The sequence below is a fragment of the Mytilus californianus genome, unplaced genomic scaffold (assembly GCF_021869535.1).
Source record: "Mytilus californianus isolate M0D057914Y unplaced genomic scaffold, xbMytCali1.0.p SCAF_1, whole genome shotgun sequence".
Taxonomy (NCBI): domain Eukaryota; kingdom Metazoa; phylum Mollusca; class Bivalvia; order Mytilida; family Mytilidae; genus Mytilus; species Mytilus californianus.
Window position 1 is genome coordinate 104,499,031 of NW_026262581.1, and position 27,999 is coordinate 104,527,029.

General features: G+C 32.8%; 1 protein-coding gene and 1 long non-coding RNA gene across 2 annotated transcripts in view; one reads left to right on the forward strand and one right to left on the reverse strand.

Moving 5' to 3' along the window:
* The window catches only part of LOC127728666 (FAS-associated factor 1-like), a 36,467-nt gene that overhangs the window by 6,147 nt on the left and 2,321 nt on the right, over positions 1 to 27,999 (reverse strand). The window contains exons 2-15 of the mRNA XM_052236278.1: positions 22,988 to 23,056; positions 22,177 to 22,504; positions 20,406 to 20,497; positions 19,122 to 19,231; positions 18,159 to 18,267; positions 17,511 to 17,597; positions 13,584 to 13,682; positions 10,787 to 10,907; positions 10,192 to 10,255; positions 8,719 to 8,800; positions 7,890 to 8,044; positions 6,125 to 6,261; positions 4,906 to 4,994; positions 3,695 to 3,775 (exon numbers count right to left, since the gene is read on the reverse strand). Of these exons, the coding sequence (XP_052092238.1) occupies positions 3,695 to 3,775; positions 4,906 to 4,994; positions 6,125 to 6,261; positions 7,890 to 8,044; positions 8,719 to 8,800; positions 10,192 to 10,255; positions 10,787 to 10,907; positions 13,584 to 13,682; positions 17,511 to 17,597; positions 18,159 to 18,267; positions 19,122 to 19,231; positions 20,406 to 20,497; positions 22,177 to 22,504; positions 22,988 to 23,056 (1,623 nt within the window). The remainder of the gene's footprint in view (positions 1 to 3,694; positions 3,776 to 4,905; positions 4,995 to 6,124; positions 6,262 to 7,889; positions 8,045 to 8,718; positions 8,801 to 10,191; positions 10,256 to 10,786; positions 10,908 to 13,583; positions 13,683 to 17,510; positions 17,598 to 18,158; positions 18,268 to 19,121; positions 19,232 to 20,405; positions 20,498 to 22,176; positions 22,505 to 22,987; positions 23,057 to 27,999) is intronic.
* On the forward strand, positions 739 to 26,729 carry LOC127728891 (uncharacterized). The gene is made up of 2 exons (XR_007994403.1): positions 739 to 1,034; positions 25,009 to 26,729. It is a non-coding gene; the product is annotated as an uncharacterized LOC127728891 (long non-coding RNA).

Here is a 27,999-nt window from a genome sequence, read left to right on the forward strand (position 1 = left end):
GAAAAGCTCACTTAGCCTTTCAGCCAGGTGAGCTAAAACAACTAATAATGAAACACTGACATCATGACTTATGTGAATATACAGTACCCGCAAGGTATTTCTGTTATTTACCAACCTTGCTTGTAATCAGTAAATCAAATTGACCCACAGTGATCACTGGCACTGATTTCAGGTGATAAAATTTACTAGCCAGGTCATATATATTGAACAAAGCAAAGAGGTATTTCTGAGTGAATCATCCACTAGGCAACAACTCCCAAACAGCAAAAGTGAAAATCTTAATAATTAATCTTGAACTACATTTTGTTATGAGAAACAATACATTAAAATTTTGACAAAGATTAAATCAAGCATTCTCAAGTTATCAAATGAATGGACATAAAGTGTCATTTCCAATTAAATCAAAAACCATATCCTAAAAGATAACAAGATAAAGATATAAAGATAAAACTTGACCTCCATTTTGTCATATTTACCTGGAATTGAAATCAACAGCATTAACATATCATTTAGTGTGAAATATATTTTTTCTAAATATGAATATAATGTTCTGCAATGCGCAGCTTGATACGACAGCAGAGGTCGAACCCTGAATAGTTGGAGCAAGTATGGACACTACATTCAAGCTTGATACAGCTCAGAATTTAGATTGTGATTAAATATAGGTTTCTGACACAGAATGAATGTTGTCTAAGCATTTAAAGATTTGAAATTAGACATTTACCTATTATGGTCCAATATCACAAATGTAAATACATGGTTAGATTCAGCATATCAAAGAACCCCAAGAATTCAATTTTTTATGAAATCAAACCAAGTTTAATTTTGGACCCTTTGGACCTCAATGTGGACCCAATTGATAATGAGACCCAAAATCTAAATACACAGTTAGATTCAGCATATCAAAGAACCCCATAAATTCAATTTTGATGAAATCAAAGTTTAATTGTGGACCCTGATTTTGACAAACTTGAAAACTGGGCATAAAATCAATAAAATGCTCCGCTGGGGCGCAGCTTGATACGACCGCAGAGGTCGAACACTTAACAGTTGGGGCAAGTATGGACACAACATTCAAGCTTGATACAGCACTGAATTTGGATTGTAATTAAATATTTGACACAGCATAGGTTTCTGACACAGCATAGGTTTCTGACACAGAATGAAAGTGGTCTAAGAACTTAAAAAATTTTAATTTACCTATTCAAACCATATCATTATTATTTGCTTTTATATATAAATCAGAAATAACCAATTTAAAATGGAAAATTTTAAAGAAAAAAAAATCCCCCCCCCCAAATTTTTTGAACCCCCTTATGATTCATCACCCCCAAACTCAATCCCAGCCTTCCCTTTGAGGTATGGTACCTTGCAGTACAATTTCAGAGAGATCCATACACTTGAACACAAGTTATTGTCTGGAAACTAGAAAAATGCTTATTTTTTTACCCCTTTTTGACCCCAAATTCCTAAACTTTTAGGGCAATTACCCCCAAACTCAAAGCCAGCTTTCCCTTTGTGATATGGAACCTTGCAGTACAATTTCATAAAGATCCATACACTTACACACAAGTTATTGTCTGGAAACTAGAAAAATGCTTGTTTTTTGCCCTTTTATGGCCCCTAATTACTAAAATTTTGAGGAATTACCCCAAAAATCAATCCAAGCCTTCCCTTTGAGGTATGGTACCTTGCAGTACAATTTCAAAGAGATCCATACACTTGAACACAAGTTATTGTCTTGAAACTAGAAAAACGCTTATTTTTGGCCCCTTGTTGACCCCTTATTCCTAAACTTTTTGGGCAATTACCCCCCAAACTCAATTCCAGCTTTCCCTTTGTGATATGGAACCTTGCAGTACAATTTCATAAAGATCCATACACTTACACACAAGTTATTGTCCTGAAACTAGAAAAATGCTTGGTTTTTTTGCCCCTTTTTGGCCCCTAATTCCTAAATGTTTTGAGGCAATTACCCCCAAAATCAATCCCAGCCTTCCCTTTGTGGTATGGAACCTTGTAGTACAATTTCATAAAGATCCATACACTTACACACAAGTTATTGTCATGAAACTAGAAAAATGCTTGTTTTTTGCCCCTTTTTGGCCCCTAATTCCTAAAATTTTGAGGCAATTACCCCCAAAATCAATCCCAGCATTCCCTTTCTGATATGGAACCTTCTGATACAATGTCAGAGAGATCCATAGACTTACACATAAGTTATTGTCATGAAACTAGAAAAATGCTTGTTTTTTGCCCCTTTTTGGCCCCTAATTCCTAAAATTTGGAGGCAATTACCCCCAAAATCAATCCCAGCATTCCCTTTGTGATATGGAACCTTGTGATACAATGTCAGAGAGATCCATAGACTTACACACAAGTTATTGTCATGAAAACTAGAAAAATGCTTGCTTTTTGCCCTTTTTTGGCCCCTAATTCCTAAAATTTTGAGGCAATTACCCCCAAAATCAATCCCAGCATTCCCTTTGTGATATGGAACCTTGTGGAACAATGTCAGATAGATCCATACACTTACACACAAGTTATGTCTGGAAGTTACAAAAATGCTTATTTTTGGCCCCTAATTCCTTAACTGTTGGTACCATAACCCCCAAAATCAATCCCCACCTTCCTTTTGTGGTTTTAAATCTTATGGTAAAATTTCATTGAGATCCATTCACTTAAACTAAAGTTAGAGTGCGAAAACTAATGTGTCTTCGGACGACGACGACGACGACGCCAACGTCATACCAATATACGACCACAAAAATTTTTTTGCGATCGTATAAAAATCTATATACATGTTTAGATTCAGCATATCAAGAAACCCCTTCATTCAATTTTTGTTAAAATAAAAACTAAGTTTAATTTTCGACCCTTTGGATCTAAATGTGGACCATTTTGAAAACCAGGCCCAAAATCAAAAATCTAAATTACACAGTTATTTCAGCATATCAAAGAATCCTAAAAATTCAATTTTTGATGAAATCAAACAAAGTGTCATTTTGGACACTTTGGACCTCAATGTGGACCAAAATACACATAAGATTCAGCGTATTAAAGAACCCCAAGAATTCAAGACTGAATTAAACCCCATTGAAATTGGTCTGGAAATAAGCATTTATACAAAGTATTAATAGAGAAGTATTGTTTTTTCGCCCCTTTTTTCCTAAACGTCATGGGCAATTAACCCCAAAATCAATCCCCACCATCCTTTTATAGTATGGAACCTTGTGGTGCAATTTCATAGAGATCCATAGACTTGTACTCGTTATTCTCCGGAAACATGAAAATCCTAGTTTTTTTGCCACATTTTGGCCCCTTATTCCTAATGGTTTGGGCTATAAACCCCAAAATCAATCCGAACCTTCCTTTTGATGTATGGAACCTTGTGGTACAATTTCATAGAAATCCATACACTTATACACAAGTTATTGTCCTGAGATCAGAAAAATATTTGTTTTGGCCCCTTATTCCAACAGTTAGGACAATAATCCTCAAAATCAATCCCATCCTTCAATTTGTGGTATGGAACCTTGTTATAAAATTTCTTAGAGATCCATACACTTATACTCAGGTTAATGTCAGGAAATCAAATGTCTTCAGACAACAACGATGACACTGACAACATCATAACATTATATGACTGCAAAAATTTTGCAGTCCTATAAAAATAAGTATAATATGTACTTACTTTAGCTTTATCTGCAGCTAATGACTCCTGGAAAGCTGTTTCTTGTTCTTTCCTAATCATTTCTCTTGCATCTCTTTCTGACTAAAATTACAAAAACATAGCTTTACAGACAAAACAGAGTATATTTTGTATTTTGACATGTTTGTGTCATGAATTAATACACTATATTCCTATTCCTTCTTTTTCATTACAATATCATTTTTAATGTTAATTTTGCTTAACCCACATTTCATTTTGCATGATTGCTTTTAAATGATATATTTCTATTTGATTTTTAATTTTGGCTTACAAATAATTCATGTTTTGTGTATTTACTTTTGGCTTGCAATTATTCATATGTAGTTTGATCACTTTTGTTTGACCGACATTTAAGGTTGCATGTTTTACTTCAGATTTATAATATTTCAATTTGCCTGTTTACTTTTTGTGGACTGATCCTTATAAGGCTCACTGTTTTGCTATTTTGTTTGTTTACTTTGATGGAATAATATTTTGTTCTTTATGTTTACTTTTGGTGGACTGATATTTTGTTTTAAATGTTTACTTTTGGTGGACTGATATTTTGTTTTAAATGTTTACTTTTGGTGGACCGATATTTTGTTCTAAATGTTTACTTTTGGTGGACTGATATTTTGTTTTAAATGTTTACTTTTGGTGGACTGATATTTTGTTCTAAATGTTTACTTTGGTGGACTGATATTTTGTTTGAAATGCTTTACTTTTGGTGTACCAATATTTTGTTTTAAATGTTTACTTTTGGTGGACCATTTTATTTCTTTATTGGACCTATAATTTATAGTTCTGTATGTTTACTATTATTTGACACATCATTTGCATGTATACTTTTAATAACTTAATTTTAGTTCACCTATAATTCATTTTACATTTGACCTTTGTATTACTTACCTCTTCTTCTATCTCCCTTGTTAGCTGTTGATAAAATACCTCTACTACATTTAATACTTACCTCCTTCTCTATCTCCCCTGTTAGCTGTTGATTAAATACCTCTACTACATGATTTACTTACCTCTTCTTCTATCTCTCCTGTTAGCTGTTGATTAAATACCTCTACTACATGTATTACTTACCTCCTCCTCTATCTCCCCTGTTAGCTGTTGATTAAATACCTCTACTTCATGTATTACTTACCTCTTCTTCTATCTCCCCTGTTAGCTGTTGATTAAATACCTCTACTACATGTATTACTTACCTCATCCTCTATCTCCCCTGTTAGCTGTTGATTAAATACCTCTACTACATGTATCAACCTAGTCATTAATTCATCTAATGTCTGTGAACCTAAAATAAAGCATTATGATCACTTGTTACAGTGCAAACTTAATAAAAACAATAGCAAATGATCATGCATACATCCTAGTTCAAGGGGCTCTGCAAATGATTAGAATATATTTCAAATTAGTGGAAATTATATAAGATTACAATTAAAATGACTGGATATCTTCTGACATTTGTAATACTTCTTTTGTTGGTTAATCTAAATATCTCCCTCTAATTAATATATTTGAACAGCTCTATTTGGCACTGATTTCTTCATTCTTTTGTCCTAACAGTGAATTGCAATGTTATCCCATTCTTTAATGACAATGTTTAAGATGATGATGATGATGGATGGCTGCTTAACGTCTGACAATATTTAAAAATGATTCTTCAAAAACACCATAAAGTTGTTTTGAGTCGGTCCTGTAGTAGGTTATTATATGAATACATGCTCATTGTTGAAGGTCATATCTCAAGAATATCTTTTAGTTCAGAGCTGCTGTCTCAAGGAATTTAACCCAATCTCCATATTTATAATCCACATGAGAGCTAATTAAAATTATGTGATAGTAATCACAACCAAAGTCAAAACTTTTCATTGTAAAGTCAATATATAAGACTAACTGAGCTGAATGTATTTCTGTTATAATGCTCATTGAACTACCAAACTGTTTTGGCACAAGACTTGTGTTGTAAAAAATCATTATTGTAGCAGACCTGTTTACCACATTATTTCAGTAAAATGTTTCCTATTTTGCAAAATAATTCTTAATCACAAGCTCAATATTGTAGTGCATCATTTCTAATCTGCCATGCCGTGTGACTGTTACAAAATGATTCTGCATTAGTATTGCATTTTTACTTAAAACTTATGATACCAGTCTATTTTCGCTCATGCCAGAAACAAATTGGTCAAAGATGCTGAAATGCTCCTCTATATATAATAAAGCCAAAGTAAATTTTACAGAAGATTATAACTACTACATGGCTATTTAAATTGTTAAATTAAGCTATCAAAGGTTTTTGTATTTCTTATATCTTTAAATATTAGGTTTAAAAATAACTTAATCACAATTACACATACATTTTGCAATTCATTTTCGTGTAAGAATTTACTAAACATTTTTAATATATCAATGACCTTCACTCACCATGTATGACATCAACTACTTCATTGGACGACCTTGACCTTGAGATTATATATAAGACAGGAAGTTGATCAGGTCTGTAGTTGCGAATCTGTGTTGATGCAATACTACCAAAGTGTCTTTTTGCTAAGGTTATTAGTCTGTAAAAATATGTTTAAACTTTACATGACTTACTTCACTTGACTTACTTCACATGACTTACTTCACTTGAATTCAAAACACATTGCTGCATTTACTTGAGTGGTGGTTGTTGTTTGTTGTTGTTTGTTGCTGTTTATCATATTTATTTTTTGTTTATTGTTTTGTTTAGTGTGTTCTTGTGTTGTTTTGTTGCACCACAGTCCCAGGTTAAGGGGAAAGTTTGGCGCCATCTAACTAGTTTAACCCAGCCACATTCTATATGTGCCTGTCCCAAGTCAGGAGCCAGTAATTCAGTGGTTGTAGTTTGTTGCTGTGTATCATATTTGTTTTTCGTTCATTATTTTGTACGTAAATCAGGCCGTTAGTTTTCTCGTTTCAATTGTTTTACATTTGTCATTTTGGGGCCTTTTATAGCTGACTACGAGGTATAGGTTTTTCCATTGTTGAAGTCCATACAGTGACCTATAGTTGTTAATGTCTGTGTCATTTGGTCTCTTGTGGAGAGTTGTCTCACTGGCAATCATAACACATATTCTTATTTTTATATGATGCATCTTCTTGGCTTTTTTTTATTTCAGTGTACAGGAAGAGGAAAAAGAATTGCTTCACTCTAAAAATAAGTCTAAGGTGTATGGTCTTCAAACTCTTTAACAATACATAAAGATTCTTTCAATTATTATAATTACATTATGAAATTAGTATTAACTCATTTTATATATAATAAATAATTCTATCATGTAATACATTATCACATGTCATGAAATAATTGTGTTATTTTTATTTAAATGCAAAGAAAGGCAAATAACCCTAAAATTAAGAATGTGTTAAGAATAACTCTATTATTCACTGGTGAATAACCTTTCTAACCTCTAGATTTATACACAAGTTATCCCCCACTAAAATGATGTCACAGACATATGTAAACAGAATGGTAATGGTCAGGTTATAAGTCCATTCAGGGATGTAAATTCATCAAGAGTTGAGCATTGCTTACACAAGCTTCGCTTTTCATGGCCATCAATATTTTACAGAAAGAATCTACCTTTGTTCTTCATACAGGGCATTCTAAGATACAAAATAATTCTCTAATGTAAATAGTTTACCAATCTAATATAATAGTACGGCATGTGCATCTTTACAAGGTATCTTCAATGGTTCAAAAGGCCCTTCTACTTTTCACAAATTTTCTTGCACATCTGAAGAAACTTGTCATGTACTGTGATCTTATTTAAGCGAATTCTTTGATTCAATTAAATGAAGAAATACTGGTATATTATTCTTCGACAGGAAAATACTTTGCACTTGCCAGATAGCCATTGACTCAGGGTTTGTAAATATTTACAAAATTCCAACCAGTCACAAACCAAACTTCGATATATAATTCACTCATCAAATAAAAGCAGACAGATTTGAAAATTCCATTCAATATGTTTTTTTCTCTGTATGGTTAAGATATTAGAATCAAAATGCCTTCTTGATTCAGTAATGGTTCTTATCCTGAGTCCATGTATCAAAATTTAAACCTTTCATTATATGTTTCTCATATAAGATTTGATGTAGAAACACACTGAAAATGTCTGCTTTCCATACAAATAAGACATTCATGAGATTTATAAATCATATCTACCTTGCATTATTTGTTTCTAACGAGAGATCCCAGGCCCACGTAACAAAATTATTACTGAGATAATTAACAATACTGTCACTACACAACACTTGTGAGCAGAACACATTAGATAAAATACTGTTGTCATGATGTAGATATATGGCTAATAATTTTCTCTGAAAAAAAACCAAAAAAACATTAACACATAGTTTTCATATATTTGCAATATATACAGAAAGATAAAGCAATTAATTCATATCAAGTGATATTTAAATAAAAAAAAACATATGGTGGAATATTTGCTACTTTCAACATTAGTTTAAAAAAGTTTTCTGAGGGTATTGCAGATGCGATACAATTTCACCATCAGGCAAGAACATTGGATGAGTTTACACTTATGTGGGTCACAAAATTGATTATCAGGGAGGTTTTGGGAAATTAAAATTGTTTAGCAATTTATGGTGACCATAGGCAAAAACTTCCACAAAAATGTCTTAACCACAATGAACTCAAACTTAATCTTTAACTTCCAATGTTATGACTATGTATCAAATATCAAATCAACAGATTGAAGAATTACAGAAACAAGAGGCTCTTAAGAGCCTGAATCGCTCACTTGTCAGTAATTGAAATAGTAACCAATGCTAATACAACTTGACTCATTATATATAATTGACCCACCACTAGTAGTTCCCTTTCACTGACCTTACCAATTTTAACAATTGTTGATACCAAAAACACTTAAAACAGCACTTCCAATTCCATCTCAAGACAAAAACTTAGTGCATGAATATGAATAATTTCCAAACAACATTTTTGGCAATAAATTAAATGTGAAATAACAACTTACATCTTTTGCTCTCCCTTGTAAAGCTTCTTTTAATGCATTTTCTAGGGTTCCAACAAAAAATACTGGATGATTTTCTCCATATCTGTAATATTACATAAATACAAAGCCTAATTTTCACAGCAAAATGACGGTATAAGGCCAACAGTGGCAAAATATACATTATTCAACTTCACAGTTTCACTGATTTTTACATAAGTATTAATGATGGATAGTTGTTTTACATCCAATGGGAAATTAAATGCAATGCATATTCATGGAGAGAAAATGATATTGTCATACGAATCCTGCTTTGTACTAGACAGAGAAGATGATACTGATACTTAATTATGTGCTAGTTTACAAGATAACAGTCTACAGAATATCATGTCACCTTACCTGGAAATTTATTCTGACTCCTGGGCAAAAAATTTGAAATGAATCAAACTCACGACCTCCCACACTTGAGTCAAGAATGCTATCAATATCATGAGATCACAGAGGCAGTCATTAATATTGATAATGTGTCTCTTTTTCATAAACAATTTTGTCCTGATTGTATGTCATATTTTTACTTTTTATGTGGTGTCTTGACTAATAAACAGCTGCACCATGAGCGCATGATATGCCCGTCTCATTTTCAAAGATTAAAGTTCCATTACTTCTGAATGTCATATCAGAAATTTATAAAAAAATAAAGGGAGGTTATCTTAAAAGATATAAATCAGTCACCAAAGTTTAATGAAAACTGCTCAAAGCACTTTAGAGATATTGTCAGAAAACTTGAAAATCACCCCTTTTTATGAATAAAATCCCTTAACTCGGAAACTTAAAATCTAAAATTTATAAAAATCGAATGGGAGCTTACAACAATAGATATAAACAATTTACCAAAGCTTCATGAAAACTGCTTAAAGCATTTTTGAGTTTTTGTCCGAAAACTGGAAAATCCCCCTTTTTATAATGCTTAAAACCCCATAACTCGGAAACGTATAATCTGAAATTTAAAAAAATCGAAAGGGAGCTCATGCCAGTATATATTAACAATTCACCAAAGTTTCTTGTAAATTGGTGAAAGTGTTTTTGAGTTATTGTCCAAAAACTGGAAAATCCCCCTTTTTGTAATGGTTAAAACCCGAAAACTCAGAAACGTAAAATCTAAAATTTTGTAAAAAACGAAAGGGAGCTCATGTCGATAGATATAAACAACTCACCAAAGTTTCATGCAAATTGGTTAAAGTGTTTTTGAGTTAATGTCCGACATGTTGATGACGGACAGACAAATGGACAATGGTATACCATAATACGTCCCGTAGACGAGCGTATAAAAATGAAAATAATAACTTCCCAAGAAATTATGAACCACAGAATACACAAAAAATCACTTCTTCACTGATATTTAAGCATATTTTGAAATCCCTTTATATAAAAAAGGAGATGCGGTATTCCTTTTCTTCTTCTTTTCCTAGAATGTTTGTATCATTACAAATATCTTACCTTTCACGAAATTCTCTAGTAAAATGTTCTAAAGCTTCTGTTTCGTCTTTGACAGTTTCAGGTACTGAAATGTTTTACTCACACATATAAATAAATGTATTACTGATATATATAAATCTGTTTTAAGTCCAACAAAGAAAAACACATGTATAGATTATTAATGTATCAATCTCATTCTTTCAACATATATACAATTATCCAGAATGTTTTGACACTAAAAAATATAAATACCAAGTAATAGATGTTTTGTCAATTCCCAAATGTTAGCAATTTGTCATTGCCATAAGCCCCCATTAAGAGGTAATGAGATCCCAATATTGAACATTTTTTATAAATTTTTTGTGGTATATTAACTTAATCTCTGACAGAAATTGCAGACCAATTGACAAGTTATAGAATTTCTCTATTCATGGAAGAAATCAGAATCAGATTAAAGGACCACTAGCATCCTTTTATATATGTTTAATTTAGATTTATTGGTGTAATTATTGGGTTACTGCCTCATTGGGAGTCATTGCAATTTACTCCGTACTTCCTTATCTTCACATATGAAAGATTTAAAAGGACAGTTCATGACCTAATCAAATGAACTTACTTAACGCTGTCATTTTTCGTGTCATTGAATCTTCTGATTCAAACATATCATCATCAGGTTCTGTATGAAAGGAACAACTTTGATAATCTTCTTCTTCATCACTTATATCTGCTATAACATCCTAAAATATACAAATAAGTTGAAGACTTCATAAGTTTGTAAAACTGGTGTGATTCTTGTGTCTCTTTGTCTCCTATTGAGCAAATAGTATAGATAAAAAAGTTGAACTATGAGCTTCTGCTCACAAATGACATCCCATCAATAACTAATCTGTAAAAAGGAAGTTGTTGAGCCATGCATCTAAAAAATGCATCACATAGTGTAACCCACTCACAGGAAGCGTCCTATCAAATTTCAGGCTGCTTTGATTTATACATCAAGAAAAAAGTATGACGAAAATTTCATGAGACGGGCGGACAGAGGGAAGGATTGACAGACATTAACTGGTATATCCCATCCTTTCAGTACAGGGATATACTGTAGATTTATTAATATACGTTGGATACCAATTTTCGTGGATTTCGTGGGTACAGGGGAACCACAAATTTAAATGTTCAACGAAAAACAAAATTTCTAAAGGAATGTATGCAGACTTTGCCAAAACAACAAAATTAGATATCCACGAAAATGCAAGTTTTCCTCAATCCATGAAAGTAAATGAATCCACAGTAATTAAACAAACATATATCTACTACATTTAAACTTTGGTGGATAGTAATTGTCTCGTTGGCAATCGTATCACATCTCCTTATTTTTATATGGTTATTAAAAAAAATTATGATAATATTCTTTTTCATCGTTTATATGTGCTGTAAGGTACTTAAACAAACATATGGTGAGTAAAATAAACAGACATATACTTAAACATGAAAACTTTTAAACAGTGATAATATTACAATTATTTCATAACAATAAAGTTCAATTTCTAACAATTCTATGTCAGGTGTAGTATGTAACATACTGATATATACAAAAATGTTGATATCTTTATCAAATACTTTATATGCTGTCTTGTGATTAGATTATTTTGTACAGTAGAATCTGGTTAGTTTTTTTACATCTGTCTTATCCACTTATTCTTTCTTGTTTTTTCAATACAATATGTTCTTCCTGTACCATTTATGACATTGTCTTGTCGTAATGAAATCATCTATGGTTGATTGATTGATGTTTGCTTTATGTAGCACCATGGCAAAAAGGCTAAATTGCAACAAGAATCATTATGGAGTACATCAACTGATATTAAGTATAGGATATCAAGACTTCTTATCATTAGATTAAATACTATAAGCTTCCTTTAAGTGACTGCTAGCATTTCTTTATATGGTATAATTTGTTATTTAATTGTGTTTTTGCATCTTTTTTCACGCTATTTTAGAGTTAAGAGCTTTCCGGTATTGTGTTTTTAATGTGCATTTTTTATTGTACATTTTGTTAATCTACTGATCAAGGTTAAAAAGGGTTAGGGTTGAGATCTAAAATAAATGGGGAATGTGTATATGGAACACAGATGATGCCCCCGCTTGCATATAACCTTATAAAGGGACATAACTCAAAAACGGTAATAGTGACACTACCCAAATTTGTACTTGATCGTTTTGTGGTAATAAGCATTGTGTATAAGTTTCATAACATTTGGTAAAGGCAAACTTAAGTTAGAGAATAAAAACGAGGATTTGGCAATTTTTCCATTTGTAAAAGGGGCATAACTCTAGAAAGGTAATAGTAAGGCTACTAAAATTCATACTTGATCTGTATTTTGTGATAATAAGCATTGTGTATAAGTTTCATAACATTTGGTTGAGGCAAACTAAAGTTAAAGAACGGAAACGAAAAATTCAGCAATTTTTCCATTTGTAAAGGGGCATAACTCTAGAACGGTAAACGTGACGCAACCAAAATTCAAACTTGATCTGTGTTAAGTGGTGATAAGCAATTTGTATAAGTTTAATAACATTTGGTTGAGGCAAACAAAGAGAACGGAAACAAAAAATTCAGCAATTTTTCCATTTGTAAAGGGCACAACTCTAGAATGGTAAAAGTGACGCCACCAAAATTCAAACTTTAACTGAGTTTAGTGGCATTAAGCATTGTGTACAAGTTTCATAACATTTGGTTGAGGCAAACTAAAGTTAGAGAACAGAAACCAATTTTGGGATGTATGGACGACGTACGGACGTAGATGGACAAGGGTGAAACTTAATGCCCCTTCCACTACATCAGGGGCATAAAACATAGTTAAAGTTTAACCACATAATAAAGTATGAAAAGATTTTAAACGAGCTAATTCACAAGATAAAAATCTGCAGATAGACATTTCCAAATTCAACCTACATTATTGAAAAGATACCAGAGACAAAACAAATGATGGAAAATGGTTACATATAATGCCTCACCCTTTGAATATATTTTAAAATATATAGAATGTGAATATTTTAAAATACAATTTTTTTTTATACACAGCTAAGTATGCAAATTATATATTTTAAAATAGAATGTGATTATATTTTAAAATACAATGTTTTTTTATACACAGCTAAGTATGCAAATTATATATTTTAAAATAGAATGTGAATATATTTTAAAATACAATGTTTTTTTATACACAGCTAAGTATGCAAATTATATTTCAATTGTAGGAAAGTATGATTTCATATCAACTGATCCAGTACTTTTTTTTAGCATACATTGTATATCGAAACACATGTCTATTGTTCAGCTAGATGTCTTATGATTTTTATATCATTTGTGTCATTTACTTCACCTCAAATCTTTATTTATAACTTTTCCTAGTTACCTCAACAGTCTTTTTGGCTTGTGGTCTGTGTGTTATATTTGATTTAGTGAGAGTTAATTTGTGTTCTGGGATCGATAATCCAGCACATCCTATAGTCATCTGGAAAAAAAAAAGATCACTTGTATTACCACTATAATTGCTAGCATGCCCAGCTTACTGCAGGAGCTAGAGCATTCATCAACCACTCAATAGTTAAACCAGAAATAGTTGCTTCTCCTCAACAAAAAGCCCATTATAAGGTTAAAAGTATATGTAACTGGCTTGGACTAAGGAGATATCAAATTTACAAATTTAGGAATGATACACCAAGTTTGTCAGTGACTCGCCAAAGGTGGGTGGTACTCTGGGCAACAAGACTGTGAGAAGCGTAACTACATGTCCAATAAACAGTGGGTAAAAATTGCGGCAGGGGGATCTGGGGCCGCTGAATGCACCCAGCAGGTCTAGGGTAGATTTGAGAGTACTCGAAGTTGCTGAAAGCTAGTTGATTGATTGATTGATTAATTGCTACAAATGGCAAATAGTTCATGATTGTTCAGGACAAAAACAAATTTACAATAAATACAACAGGTAGCTAGGTCCTGATCGTCGAGGACTAAGGTCTGGAATTTTAGAAATGCAATGCATAGAAAATGTGGTTTTCTTGGATAGGAACATAGATTTTGACTTTCAGTAGACCACCTACGAACCCCTCAAAGAGTTGTTGCAAATTGCTTAACTTGTGGAGAGCTTGGCATTCTCTCTCCACTAAGCGGCATCGGATTTAACGTCCCCATTCTGACCAGACGTGACTGCGTAATTATACATAACGCACAACCAAAGGAACGCCTAACTTCGACAAGGATTTTATTGTAGGTCGGATAAGGACCAAGTGGAAGGCTAGTTGAAAGTCAACAACAATTAATAATAAATGTGGATAGTGTCCACATGTGGACACAGATGATGCCCCCGCTTGCATATCATATAGTTATAAAGGGACATAACTGAAGAACGGTAAAAGTGACACTACCCAAATTTGAACTTGATCTGAGTTTTGTGGTAATAAGCATTGTGTGTAAGTCTCATAACATTTGGTTGAGGCTAACTTAAGTAGAGAACAGAAACTAAAAATTCAGCAATTTTTCTATTTGTAATGATGCATAACTCTAGAACGGTTGTGTATAAGTTTTACAACATTTGGATGAGACAAACTAAAAAATTCAGCAATTTTTATGTTTATAATGGGACATAACTCTAGAATGGTAAAAGTGTTGCCACCTAATTTCGTACTTAATCTGTATTATGTAGTAATTAGCATTGTGTATAAGTTTCATAACATTTGGTTGAGGCAAACTCAAGTTAGAGAACTGAAACAAAAAAAATGTACTTGATCTTTACTGAGTTTTGTTGGAATGAATATTGTGTATAGGTTTCACAATCTTTGGCTGGGGAAAACTTCAGTTACAGAATGGAAACTAAAAAATTTTGCAATCTTTCTATTTATAAAGGGGCATAACTCAATAATGGTTAAAGTGACACTACCCAAATTCAACTTGATCTGTGTTTTATCAGTGGTAGTCAAAATTAAACATTGCATTGTATAAAGCATTGATTGTAGTTGATTCAACTATAATCATGGTCAAAGGAAGATAACTCCAATTTTAAAAATATATTATATAAACTTGATATTTAGAAGAAAATAAAAATTTTGCAATTTTTCCTTTTATAAAGGGGCATAACTCTAGATCGGTTAAAGTGACACCACCAAAATTCAAACTTGATCTGTGTTTTGTGGTAATAAGCATTGTGTATAAGTTTCATAACATTTGGTTGAGGCAAACTTAAGTTAGAGAACGGAAACTAAAAATTATGCAATATTTCCTTTTATAAAGGGGCATAACTCTAGATCGGTTAAAGTGACGCCACCAAAATTCAAACTTGATCTGTGTTTTGTGGTAATAAGCATTGTGTATAAGTTTCATTACATTTGGTTGAGGCAAACTCAAGTTAGAGAACGGAAACCAATTTCGGGACGTACGTACGTACAGACGGACAAGGGTAAAACTTAATGCCCCCTCCGGTACGGCGGGGGTATAAAAAATAAATCATGTATATAAAAAAAGGCAGGGTTTTGAGCATGATGAGGCTAATTCAAGTGTTTGTTGATAGAAATGAAATGATCTGGGAGCTTATTCACAAAGCATCCATTAACTAACGGACCCGTTAACTTAACGGAGATATTAACGGGTCCGTTAGTTAACGGATGCTTCGTGAATAAGCTCCCTGAACCAAAGATCTAGTTTTTAGTTTATATAAGGTGGAATATAATGACATTCTATCCAATACTCAATTCACTAAGGATGATAGACTAGTGTACAAATGTCATTTGATAATTAAAGTGTTTTACCGAGTTCACATGTATCTACAGATAATGTTGTTTCTATTTTTTGTATATAAAAAAATATTTGTGAAAAAATATGTGTATAGGTACGTGCCTAAAGTGCCTAACGGCAGCTACGCCCCTGACTGGCATAAGATTATATTGAGAAAAAACGGATTACATTTGATATGATAAACAAACAAAAATTATTTATATCCCCATCACACTAGGACCACGATCCCACTATGATCTCAGAAATTATAAAATTTTGAAAGTCATAGTACGATCCTGGTAAGGTCGTAATAAGGACATGCCAAGCCTTCATGATCGTGGAGCTTTGAATATGCTCAAAACATTTGTAGTGTAGTCATGGCCAAAACTAGTTGAAGTAGAACCGTATGAACTCAGTTGTAGTAAGGACGTAGTTAGATCGGGATAGGCGTAGAAGCATCGTATTGGAAACGTGGTGCAATCGGGGTAGCCAATGGAAAATATTTCGCTGCAACCTTAGGTAGGCCTGTATGATTTCTCTGCGACTATCCCGATGTCTTAATTACGCTTCTGCAATATTGATTCGATTATTCTACGATGAGGAAGACAATAATGCGCTGCTACTTTGCCCTTGTCGTCCTCTTCCACTTCACTACGATTCTACTACGAATTGTGTTATATTTCCTAATTTGCAAATTGGAAATTTAAAAATTGCATACCTTTTTTCAGACCTCTGCTTTTTATTTAGCACCCCGATCTCTAAGTGTTTTTAATACCTTTAGTGGAAAGCTATCTCCAGGAAACTGATGTGCACAATGGGAAAGTCAAGATATTTATAGGGACTAAGAGCGTAGTGACAACGAAGTGGAGTCGTTTTTCGATCGTATTAGACATGAATTGAAATCGTAATGCGATCGGGAAGGTTTTGGAAGAAGTGTTCAGAGATAGTGTAAGTCGTGGTAAGGTCTTATTAGACGCAGCAAGAGCGTGACAAGACAGTAACTATAGAACATGTTATTTTCGTAGTGAAATCGTAGCAGGATCTTATCAGGATCATAGCAAGATCGCAGTATCAACGTGAAAAGTATGAAATAAATTAATGAATATTCAAGCCAACCATACCACGATCTCACTGCAATCTTATCTATTTTAGTTAGTAAATCACTCAAGTATGAGGTCAACTCCTTATTCATGGTCTTGGTCTAGTGTGATAGGGGCTTTACATCCACATTATTTGAACTTTGGTGGACATCTGTCTCATTGGCAGTCAATCCACATCCCTTTTTTCATTTTTTGACAACAAATTTTGATTCACGCTTAATAAAACGATGATTTTCCCGGATTCCCGGCTCATTTTTTTGTAATTTCACGTGTCCCGTCCGACTTTATTTCCCGTTTTCATGGACAATAATTTGACTTTCACGTGTCGCGCTTACAAAAATCGGCCAATCCCGCGTCACGCTTAGACCCCAATGAGACCCACTCAATAAACTAAAATTTATCCTTACATTTGAGAAATAATAGATATATATATATATATATATATATGTTGATATTTGTTAACATAATAATCTTACAGTATCATCATCAGCAACAGGAGGCCAACCAGACCATATCTGATGTCTGGCTGGTACATTGGTTATAGCATACACATCTCCTTTAATCTGGAAATAATTTGAAGCAATTGGAAAACATCAATAAATACTATCAACAAAATTAATAGTCTGATTTGGTATTCATTTAATACAAAGAAAAGAACAAGTGAAAAGCAATAGAAAGTACCAGGAAAAAAATATTGAGGAATAAATAGCCAATAATAATTGCTATTAACCAGAACTGAAGACAATGCAGCTACCACCAAATATCAGAACAAGATATAAATTGATTTCTATTTCTGAACAAAAATTTAGTAAAAACCTCAGGTAGTGAGGTTTCAAGAATATGTGTTTAGGAGGAGTTGCACGTACAAAGGAACATGAAAAGACAGACAGATAGACGGTGATTCCTATATACTCCCCCAAAACTTTGTTTGTTGGGATTATAATTACACTGAACAAAACCTGTACAAACAGTTCAAAGGAGAGTTTTTGAATTTTGAGAGCAATTTTACTTATGTCAGAAGATATATTGGATCTGACTTTTTTGTCTTTGTATTCTTGATATTATTCTCTGTTGACAGGTTGATACTAAAAATCTAAAGTTAAATGATGTAGTTATTTGCTTACCTCTCCAACAGTTTTGATTCCTGGGACATTTAAATTAAATTCTTTGGAAGTGCCATTATCTGTAAAGTTTATTACAAGTTTGTATGTTCTATTCAAGGATTCTGTAAAGCTGAAATAGTAAAACCAGACATAAGTTATATTTCTAATTTACTCATTAAAAAATAAGGACAATGAACAATTAGCGAACCTTTTTTTAAGGGTATTTAGAATGCAAATTATGACCTTTGACATTTGAAATTAAAATCTAAACCTTTATTCATTATGTATACTAAGTTTCATGGCATTTTGACCAAACTTCATATTACCTTTTTATGATGTTCACAAGAGCATACAAGACCAGACACACTGTTTACTTTTTTACTTTGCTGTCATATCTAAGCTTACATAGAATTAAAATTCTAATAATAATGTCACATTTTAAAAGATGCTTTCTTATGAACAATATCTGACAATGATAATGTTAAGTGTTTTATGGCTATAAACATACACTGACCATCAATATCTTTTCAGCAGTTTGAGAGATGACAGTATGGACTTGTAGGGGTTTAATGAGTATATGTAGGATTCATAACATAACTGTATCAAGCCAGATACAAGCACATGTTCATATTGAACTTTTGGAGTGTCAAAGCTGAACTGTAAATGTTTACTATCTGTTTTACCTTGTCTCTTCTGTAACACTTGGACAGAGATTAAAAAGAAATATTTTGCATGCTTTATAGTAAACCCCTCCTCAAATCATTGACCTTTGCTTTATAACGTAGCATTAAGTAGATTGTAGGAGCATATGAGCTTTCAGTATATAAGCAGTAACTAAAAGTAGGCAGCATAATATAATCATATGGTTTCTCTTGTCTAATCATGCTAATGAAATAGTGAGATTTATAATAAGTAGGATAATTAATTAGTTGATTTGGGTTCTAGCTAATAGTAGCCATTGATATAATTAAATGTCTATCATACCTTCCCTCAAGTTCTTCACTGTTCGTTTTCACAATCTTTTTGTTGTCTAAATGTGGTGTTAGTAAAAACAGAGTATTTTCCTGTGGCAAATGCAAATCTCGTAGAATTTTCTGCAAAAAAGGATATATCCATGAAAAATCCATTAACCTAAGAGCAGCTCTGCCTCGAATAAATAGCAATTGTGTTCTTATATGTAATTATGCAAAACTAGAAGCTTCAAGAAATATATGAACAATAAGTACGGTACCATAAGTTCAAATAAATGAGGAATGTGTCCATGGGACACAGACGATGCCCCCGCTTGCATATCATATTAAGTTATAAAGGGACATAACTGAAGAACAGGAAAAGTGACGCTACTAAAATTTGTGCTTGATCTGAGTTTTGTAGTAACAAGTATTGTGTATAAGTTTCATAAAATTTGGTTGAGGCAAACTTAAGTTAGAGAACGGAAACGAAAAATTCAGCAATTTTTCCATTTGTAAAGGGGCATAACTCTAGAACAGTTAAAGTGACACCACCAAAATTCAAACTTGATCTGTATTTTGTGGTAATAAGCATTGTGTATAAGTTTCATTACATTTGGTAAAGGCAAACTAAAGTTAGAGAACGGAAACAAAAAATTCAGCAATTTTTCCATTTCTAAAGGGCATAACTCTAGAACGGTTAAAGTGACACCACCAAAATTCAAACTTGATCTGTATTTTGTGGTAATAAGCATTGTGTATAAGTTTCATAACATTTGGTTGAGGCAAACTTAAGTTAGAGAAAGGAAAGGAAAAATTCAGCAATTTTTCCATTTGTAAAGGGGCATAACTCTAGAACGGTTAAAGTGACACCACCAAAATTCAAACTTGATCTGTGTTTTGTGGTATTAAGCATTGTGTATAAGTTTCATAACATTTGGTTGAGGCAACTAAAGTTAGAGAACGGAAACCAACTATGGGACGTACTTACGGACGTATTGACGGACAAGGGTAAAACTTAATGCCCCCTCCGCTACGGCGGGGGCATAAAAATATCCTGACACTTTGTACATTTTTTTTAAAAACTATTTTAAATAACTAAGAAACTATTCAAGTTTTTTGAAACAGATGTGAATATGGTTACTTATGATGACTTGTATTCAAGATAGTATTAGCATTTGAACCGCATGAGCAACTTTCTCCTGGTGGTATACAGAAAACAAAGGGTGATGCCAAGAAAACAAAAGTTTGATGAAAAATTTCTAGTCAAAAGGGCATTATTTCATTATTTAAGCAGCCAAACATTATTTTCTCTTACTGAATCGTCAGCTTTCATTCTCTTCCAGCCTTTTAATTCCTGATGTTCTGGAGGAACACCCAACCTTGAATGTATGACTTCCTTTATTTTACCTGAAATACAATTAACACAATAAATTTTAATAAAAATCCATTTATCAGTCAATATCAAAATCATTATTTTGATATTTTCACACCAGTAATCAGTACAGCATGTAAAGTCACATAAGTCTAAAAAATAAACTACTTCGCTGAGCTCAGCTGGATACGCCCGCAGAGGTCTAACCCTGAACAGTTGGGGCAAAAATGGACACAATATTCAAGCTTGATACAGGTCTGAATTTGGATTGTAATTAAATATTTGACATATTTTAGGTTTCTGAATAAATGTAGTCAAAGGACTTGAAATTGGTTATATGAATTGAATTTATATTCAATTAAAGATTTCTTGCTGTTGTGCAATACACTGTGCTGTTGCACAATACTTAGTAAATCTGTTGTCAGACTATAAACAAACAATAACTTCTCGATGTTATATCAGAAATTTATAAAAAACTAAAGGGAGGTTATCTTAATAGATATAAATCAGTCATCAAAGTTTAATGAAAACTGCTCTAAGCACTTTAAGGATATTGTCCAAATACTTGAAAATCAACTTTTTTTTTATGAATAAAATCTTATAACTCGGAAACGTAAAATCTTAAATTTATAAAAATCAAAAGGTAGCTTACAATAGATATAAACAATTTACCAAAGTTTCATAAAAAATGCTGAAAGCATTTTTGAGTTATTGTCCGAAAACTGGAAAATCCCCCTTTTTGTAATGAATAAAACCCTATAAATCGGAAATGTATAGTCTAAAATTAAAAAAAATCAAAAGGGAGCTCATGTCGATAGAAATAAACAATTCACCAAAGTTTCTTGCAAATTGGTGAAATTGTTTTTGAGTTATTGTCCAAAAACTGGAAAATCACCCCTATTTTAATGAATAAAACCCCATAACTCAGAAATGTAAAATCTAAAATTTATAAAATTCTAAAGGGAGCTTACATCAATACTGAATAGATATAAACAATTCACCAAAGTTTCATAAAAAATGCTGAAAGCATTTTTGAGTTATTGTCCAAAAACTGGAAAATCACCCTTTTTGTAATGAATAAAACCCTGTAAATCAGAAACGTATGGTCTAAAATTTATAAAAATCAAAAGGGAGCTCATGTCGATAGAAATACACAATTCACCAAAGTTTCTTGCAAATTGGTGAAATTGTTTTGAGTTATTGTCCACAAACTGGAAAATCCCCCCTTTTTTAATGAATAAAACCCCAAAACTCGGAAACGGTAAATCTGAAATTTATAAAAAAACGAAAGAAAGCTCACATCAATAGATATAAACAATTCACCAAAGTTTCATGCATATTGGTTAAAGCGTTTTTGAGTTAATGTCCGACATGTTGACGACGGATGGACAGACGGTCAACAGTATACCATAATACGTCCCGTAAACGGGCGTATAAAAATAGCAATGCATTACATTTCTATCACTTCACCTTTGTTTTTACATTTTTAATATTGTCTACCTTATTATCTTGCCTGGCCTAAACGGTTATGATCTTGTCATCACTGTGTGTAATACTGAATCAAGATAAGTACAAATATATGAAATTTAACTTAGGTATAACTTGAATCATAAAACTGACCAATTGTTTGTTGCCTAATGACAGTGGCGTAAAAAATATCATAACCTGGCAAATATCTCACGAACATTTAGTACTTAAAATCCTCTTAACTTACCAACAGTTTCTGAGTCATTTAAAGACACTTCAATGTTCTTTTCTCTGTATTCTATAGTGAAATGTAACATTCTTGTTTTCTGTCCTGCCCGTCTAGTACCAAAACTAGTTGAAGGCCCAATATCAAAATTTGAAGGACCAGATGCTGACCCTGGATCAAAGGCTGCGAAAGAATCAGCCACATTATTGTCAATAGGTATAGGCTCAGGGAATACACCTGGATGGAAACTATTTGATATGTCCATAGGCGATGGATCTCCTGGTTCTATATCCTGGAAAACTGGTGAATGTTGTCCTTCTGTTCCAGGCATTACATTTCCCAAGGCTCTCTACAAAATGATAAAATACCTTTATAAAATAAATAACATCTCTACCAATCAATAACTGTAAACCAACTAATTTTCATGACTTTCACAAGTATAACAAATAACAGGAAAACAAATCGTTGCAAAAAGGTCATACTTGAATTTTATTGGGAGAATACACCAAAAATTATGAAAATGAATCGCTGTGAAATTGTCTACAACTGAAACGTGAAAATAGTATCCACAAAAAATCAGTTGTTGTTATCAAACAAAACAACAACTAATGTTAAATTATCCATGAGATGAAATGCAGAATTTTAGAAAAAGGAAGAACTTTACGCATCAATCCAAACTGCTCATTTAACTAAAATTAGGTCATGAACACTATATGTTAACTATTTTTTTATATCTACACCATGCATACAAATGTGTGACATAAATTCAAGTTCATGATGTTCAGGCTATTTATAAAGAGATCACATGCATTGATATATAAGTGCAACTTACCATTAAATTCCATTCATTCTGATCTAAAATAGCTATACAAGTTTCCACATCTTCTAAATTTGAACAAGCCTGAAATAACAATAAATAGGATACATCATGTATATTTTTAATTATTATATCAGGATTTCTTGGTTTAAGATGTATATATGGACAATTATGCCATTTTACAGTAAACCATGTATACAGGTAGGACTGAAACAATATAACTGCTAAACAACACACTTGTGATTTTTTAGAAATAGATTTTCAATTGCAATAAACACAAACAATAAAATACCTAGCACATTGTATTCTAAATTTATTGTGAAAATTTAAAATTGCTTCCTACCTGATCTCTTTTTTTTTTTATTGGACTTTTTCCTACCTAAACCAAATGTGTGACTTGTTTTATATGAAATATATAGGAAAAAATTGTATGTGACGAATACTTTGTGCCATGCACTGTACCTCAGTGATTTTTTATGTGAAAGTAAATATACAGTTTCCAGCTGTGTGCAAGTTTAGAAATTGAAACTTAAGCCATAACTTGCACTTGTGTAATCTATATTTTATAAGTGATAACTTGAAGTCGCTTGTTTCTATCAAAATGAAAAAATTAATTTAATTGATTTATCAGATTTCTAGATTTTGCAAGGAAAGGTATATTTGATATTTTAGAAGATTTGGAAAGGCTCATGTCTTATTCTTAATTCTTAACTGCTTTGGGTGAACGGAGTGGTGCTGTAGACTGTAAAAAGTCTGAGGTAATTTCTAAAAATTTTCCTGCATAAGAGTTAACAGGGCGCTTTAATATTGATTCACTTATAGGGTCTTTGCATCGGAATTAAACATATTTATTCTAAAACCAGTTGTTGGCATGACACGGGTTATGTTTTTCTCATATATTTTATGACGATATAATACTAAACCCCTAACAGGAGGGATTGTGCCTGATATTCATATGATGAAGACATAATCTTTCAATCAGTTTAATTGAGGTCTGGAGCTGGCATGTCAGTAACTGCTAGTAGTCTGTTGTTATTTATGTATTATTGTCATTTTGTTTATTTTCTTTTGTTTCCTATTCTGACATCGGACTCGGACTTCTCTTGAACTGAGTTTTACTGTGCATACTGTTGTACGTTTGTTTTTTCTACATTGGCTAGAGGTATAGGGGGAGGGTTGAGATCTCAAAAAACATGTTTAACCACGCCGCATTTTTGCGCCTGTCCCAAGTCAGGAGCCTCTGGCCTTTGTTAGTCTTGTATCAGTTTTAATTTTAGTTTCTTGTGTATAATTTGGAGTTTAGTATGGCTACCATTATCACTGAACTAGTATACATATTTGTTTAGGGGCCAGCTGAAGGACACCTCCGGGTGCAGGAGTTTCTCGCTGCATTGATGACCCATTGGTGGCCTTCGGCTGTTGTCTGATCTATGGTCGGGTTGTTGTCTCTTTGACACATTCCCCATTTCCATTCTCAATTTTACTTACTATATATGGGATTCTGAAGGGCGGTCAAATTAGAAACCTCACAGAATCTAATAAGGGATTACCTGAAAGAATACTTTCACCTTTATATACATGTGTAGATAGAATTTGTTACACCAGGACTAAGATAATAACTTTTGGGATTCTGGAGTGATTTTCTGATTTGGCTGTCTCAGAATCCCTTATCAAGCCCTTTATTATATAGTCTATTCAGGAAAATTGTAACCAACTACATGTACCTCTCCTCGACCAGGCGACCTTTATGCTTATATCACCATTCTGTACATCTGGAGCAGGTTAGAATTGAATAGCAGAGATATCAGCCTTTCAGAATCCGTGGACATTTTGAAAATACCTTACCGTAAATGATAGTTACAGGTCCCGGGGAATAAGCTTTAAAATTTCACTCATGGGGCCCAACTGACAAAATGTGAAAAATTTTCCCATATGGGAATATTCTATTAAAATGTTGGCCTTCTTTTACTTTAGGGGTCCCAACATTATTATTAAATAAAATGCTCCGCAGGGCGCAGCTTGATACGACCGCAGAGGTCGAACCCTGAACAGTTGGGGCAAGTATGGACACAACATTCAAGCTTGATACAGCTTTGCATTTGGATTGTGATTAAATATTTGACACAGCATAGGTTTCTGACAAAGAATGAATGTGGTCTAAGAACTTAAAAATTTTAAATTGGACATTCACCTATTATGGTCCAATATCCAAAATCTAAATACATGGTTAGATTCAGCATATCAAAGAACCCCAAGAATTCAATTTTTGATGAAATCAAACAAAGTTTAATTTTGGACCCTTTTGACCTCAATGTGGACAAAGTTGATAACGGGGACCAAAAATCAAAAATCTAAATACATGGTTAGATTCAGCATATCAAACAACCCCATATATTCAATTTTTGTTGAAATCAAACAAAGTTTAATTTTGGACCCCGATTTGGACCAACTTGAAAACTGGGCCCATAATCAAAAATCTAAATACATGTTTAGATTCAGCATATCAAAGAACCCTAAGAATTCAATTTTTGTTAAAATCAAACTAAGTTTAATTTTGGACCCTTTGGACCTTAATGTAGACCAATTTGAAAACGGAACCAAAAATTAAGAATCTAAATACACGGTTAGATTCAGCATATTAAAGAACCCCAAGAATTCAAGAATAAAACCCCATTGAAATTGGTCAAGAAATAAGCAATTTATACGAAGTATCTTCTTTTGCACAATACTGTGCAATTAAATATTTCTTGCTATTGCGCAATACTGTACAATTGACAATTTCTTGCTATTGCGCAATATTGTGCTATTGAATATTTCTTGCTATTGCGCAATACGGTGCAATTGAAGATTTCTTGCTATTGCGCAATACTGTGCAATTGAAGATTTCTTGCTTTTGTGCAATACTGTGCAATTGAAAATTTCTTGCTATTGCACAATACTTATTATATAATAATTTACACATCCTGTTTGGTGTGTATCTCCTACCATATCATTATTATTTGCTTTTAAATATAAATCAGAAATAACCAACTTAAAATTGAAAATTTTAAAAGAAAAAAAAAAGGAAAAAAAGAAAAAAAAGAAAAAAAAAAATCCCCCCCCCCAAATTTTTTGAACCCCCTTATGATTCATCACCCCCAAACTCAATCCCAGCCTTCCCTTTGTGGTATGGTACCTTGCAGTACAATTTCAGAGAGATCCATACACTTGAACACAAGTTATTGTCTGGAAACTAGAAAAATGTGTTTTTTGGCCCCTTTTTGGCCCCAAATTCCTAAACATTTAGGGCAATTACCCCTAAACTCAAACCCAGCTTTCCCTTTGTGATATGGAACCTTGTAGTACAATTTCAGAAAGATCCATACACTTACACACAAGTTAATGTCATGAAACTAGAAAAATGCTTGTTTTTTGCCCCTTTTTTGGCCCCTAATTCCTAAAATTTTGAGGCAATTACCCCCAAAATCAATCCCAGCATTCCTTTTGTGATATGGAACCTTGCAGTACAATTTCAGAGAGATCCATACACTAACACACAAGTTATGTCTGGAAGTTACAAAAATGCTTATTTTTGGCCCCTTTTTGGCCCCTTATTCCTTTACTGTTGGTACCATAACCCCCAAAATCAATCCCAACCTTCCTTTTGTGGTATTGAACCTTGTGGTAAAATTTCATAGAGATCCATTCACTTAAACTAAAGTTAGAGTGCGAAAACCAATGTGTCTTCGGACGACGACGACGACGTCATACCAATATACGACCACAAAAATTTTTTTGCGGTCGTATAAAAATGGGAGGGTCCCACAATATATAGTGTATTTAAAATTTATACTGTTGTATTGATTGTTTATATAGTATTGGCTTGTACATAGGTTATGGGACAAGGGTCTGGAAACGGTCATATTTGCCAGTCATGACCTAAACTGAAAGCTTTTTGTCCTAAATGGAAGATTGGGATTTAGGACAAATTTATTTTTTTGATAGAAATAATTTCGGTCGTCTCATTGAGATCGGGTTTCATAATCGCCATTTTGCACTTGCTTTTGTTTTGTAATCCCTTTCCTGTAATAAAACTGCAACTCCAGTATTGTTTGATAATCCTTAGGGCCCTCCTAATAACTATATTAATGCCTCAGGGAAATATTGGCTAATGATACTAATCACTTTTTACCTGTGTTTTTAATTCAAACCTGACATTGATCACAAGCCCAGAACTAATATCATAAAGAAATTAAAATTTCATGACAATTGTCTTCAATCTTTAATTGCTTTTCAGCAAAGACAATCATCAATACTGATTTTAAAAATTAAAACTTTATTTAATTTACGTTTTCACGAGTTACATGTGAGCTTTATTTACTTTGTAATACGCATGCGTGAAATTGTCTTCAGTAGATTAGATTAGACACTTAATCATAAAATGCAAAATGATTTCATACTAAATTAAACAAGTGCACATATTATCTGTTATATTCAAACACTTTGAAAGGTAATTAAATTAAAAAGCCGGTGAGTTCCTGTCAATTTGATACACAAAAAGAATTCCGGAAATGAATCCCGAATTACTCGTACTTTAGTATTGTCGCAAAACTTCCAGTTTTAATTTCGTCTTCAAAATCGAAAGAAACGTTAGCGATGTCTGAGAAATTTACCATTTAAGAGTCATTAAAATCATTTCAATTTTAAACTGTTGCCTTCCCTAAACTGCTCTTGAACGTTTTTAGAAAAATGGTGAGAAAATTCATGAAGTAAATGCGATGAAACAGTCAATACAAGTCCGATGATGCTATGAATCTAGTGTGATTTCGACAATTTGAAAAAAGGGCACCAACATCTCAAAAAAATTTCCCGATGCTTGTTATGGGGCATTACAGCACTCTTTTACTTTAGGTAAGTGCTTCAGCAACCCATTACTTCTCATTTGTACTTTTATGGACTGGGAACCCGAAAGTAAAATCCAAAAATGTCGGGTCCCCTAAAGTAAAATCCAAAAATGTCGGGACCCCTGAAGTAAAAGAAGACCAAAA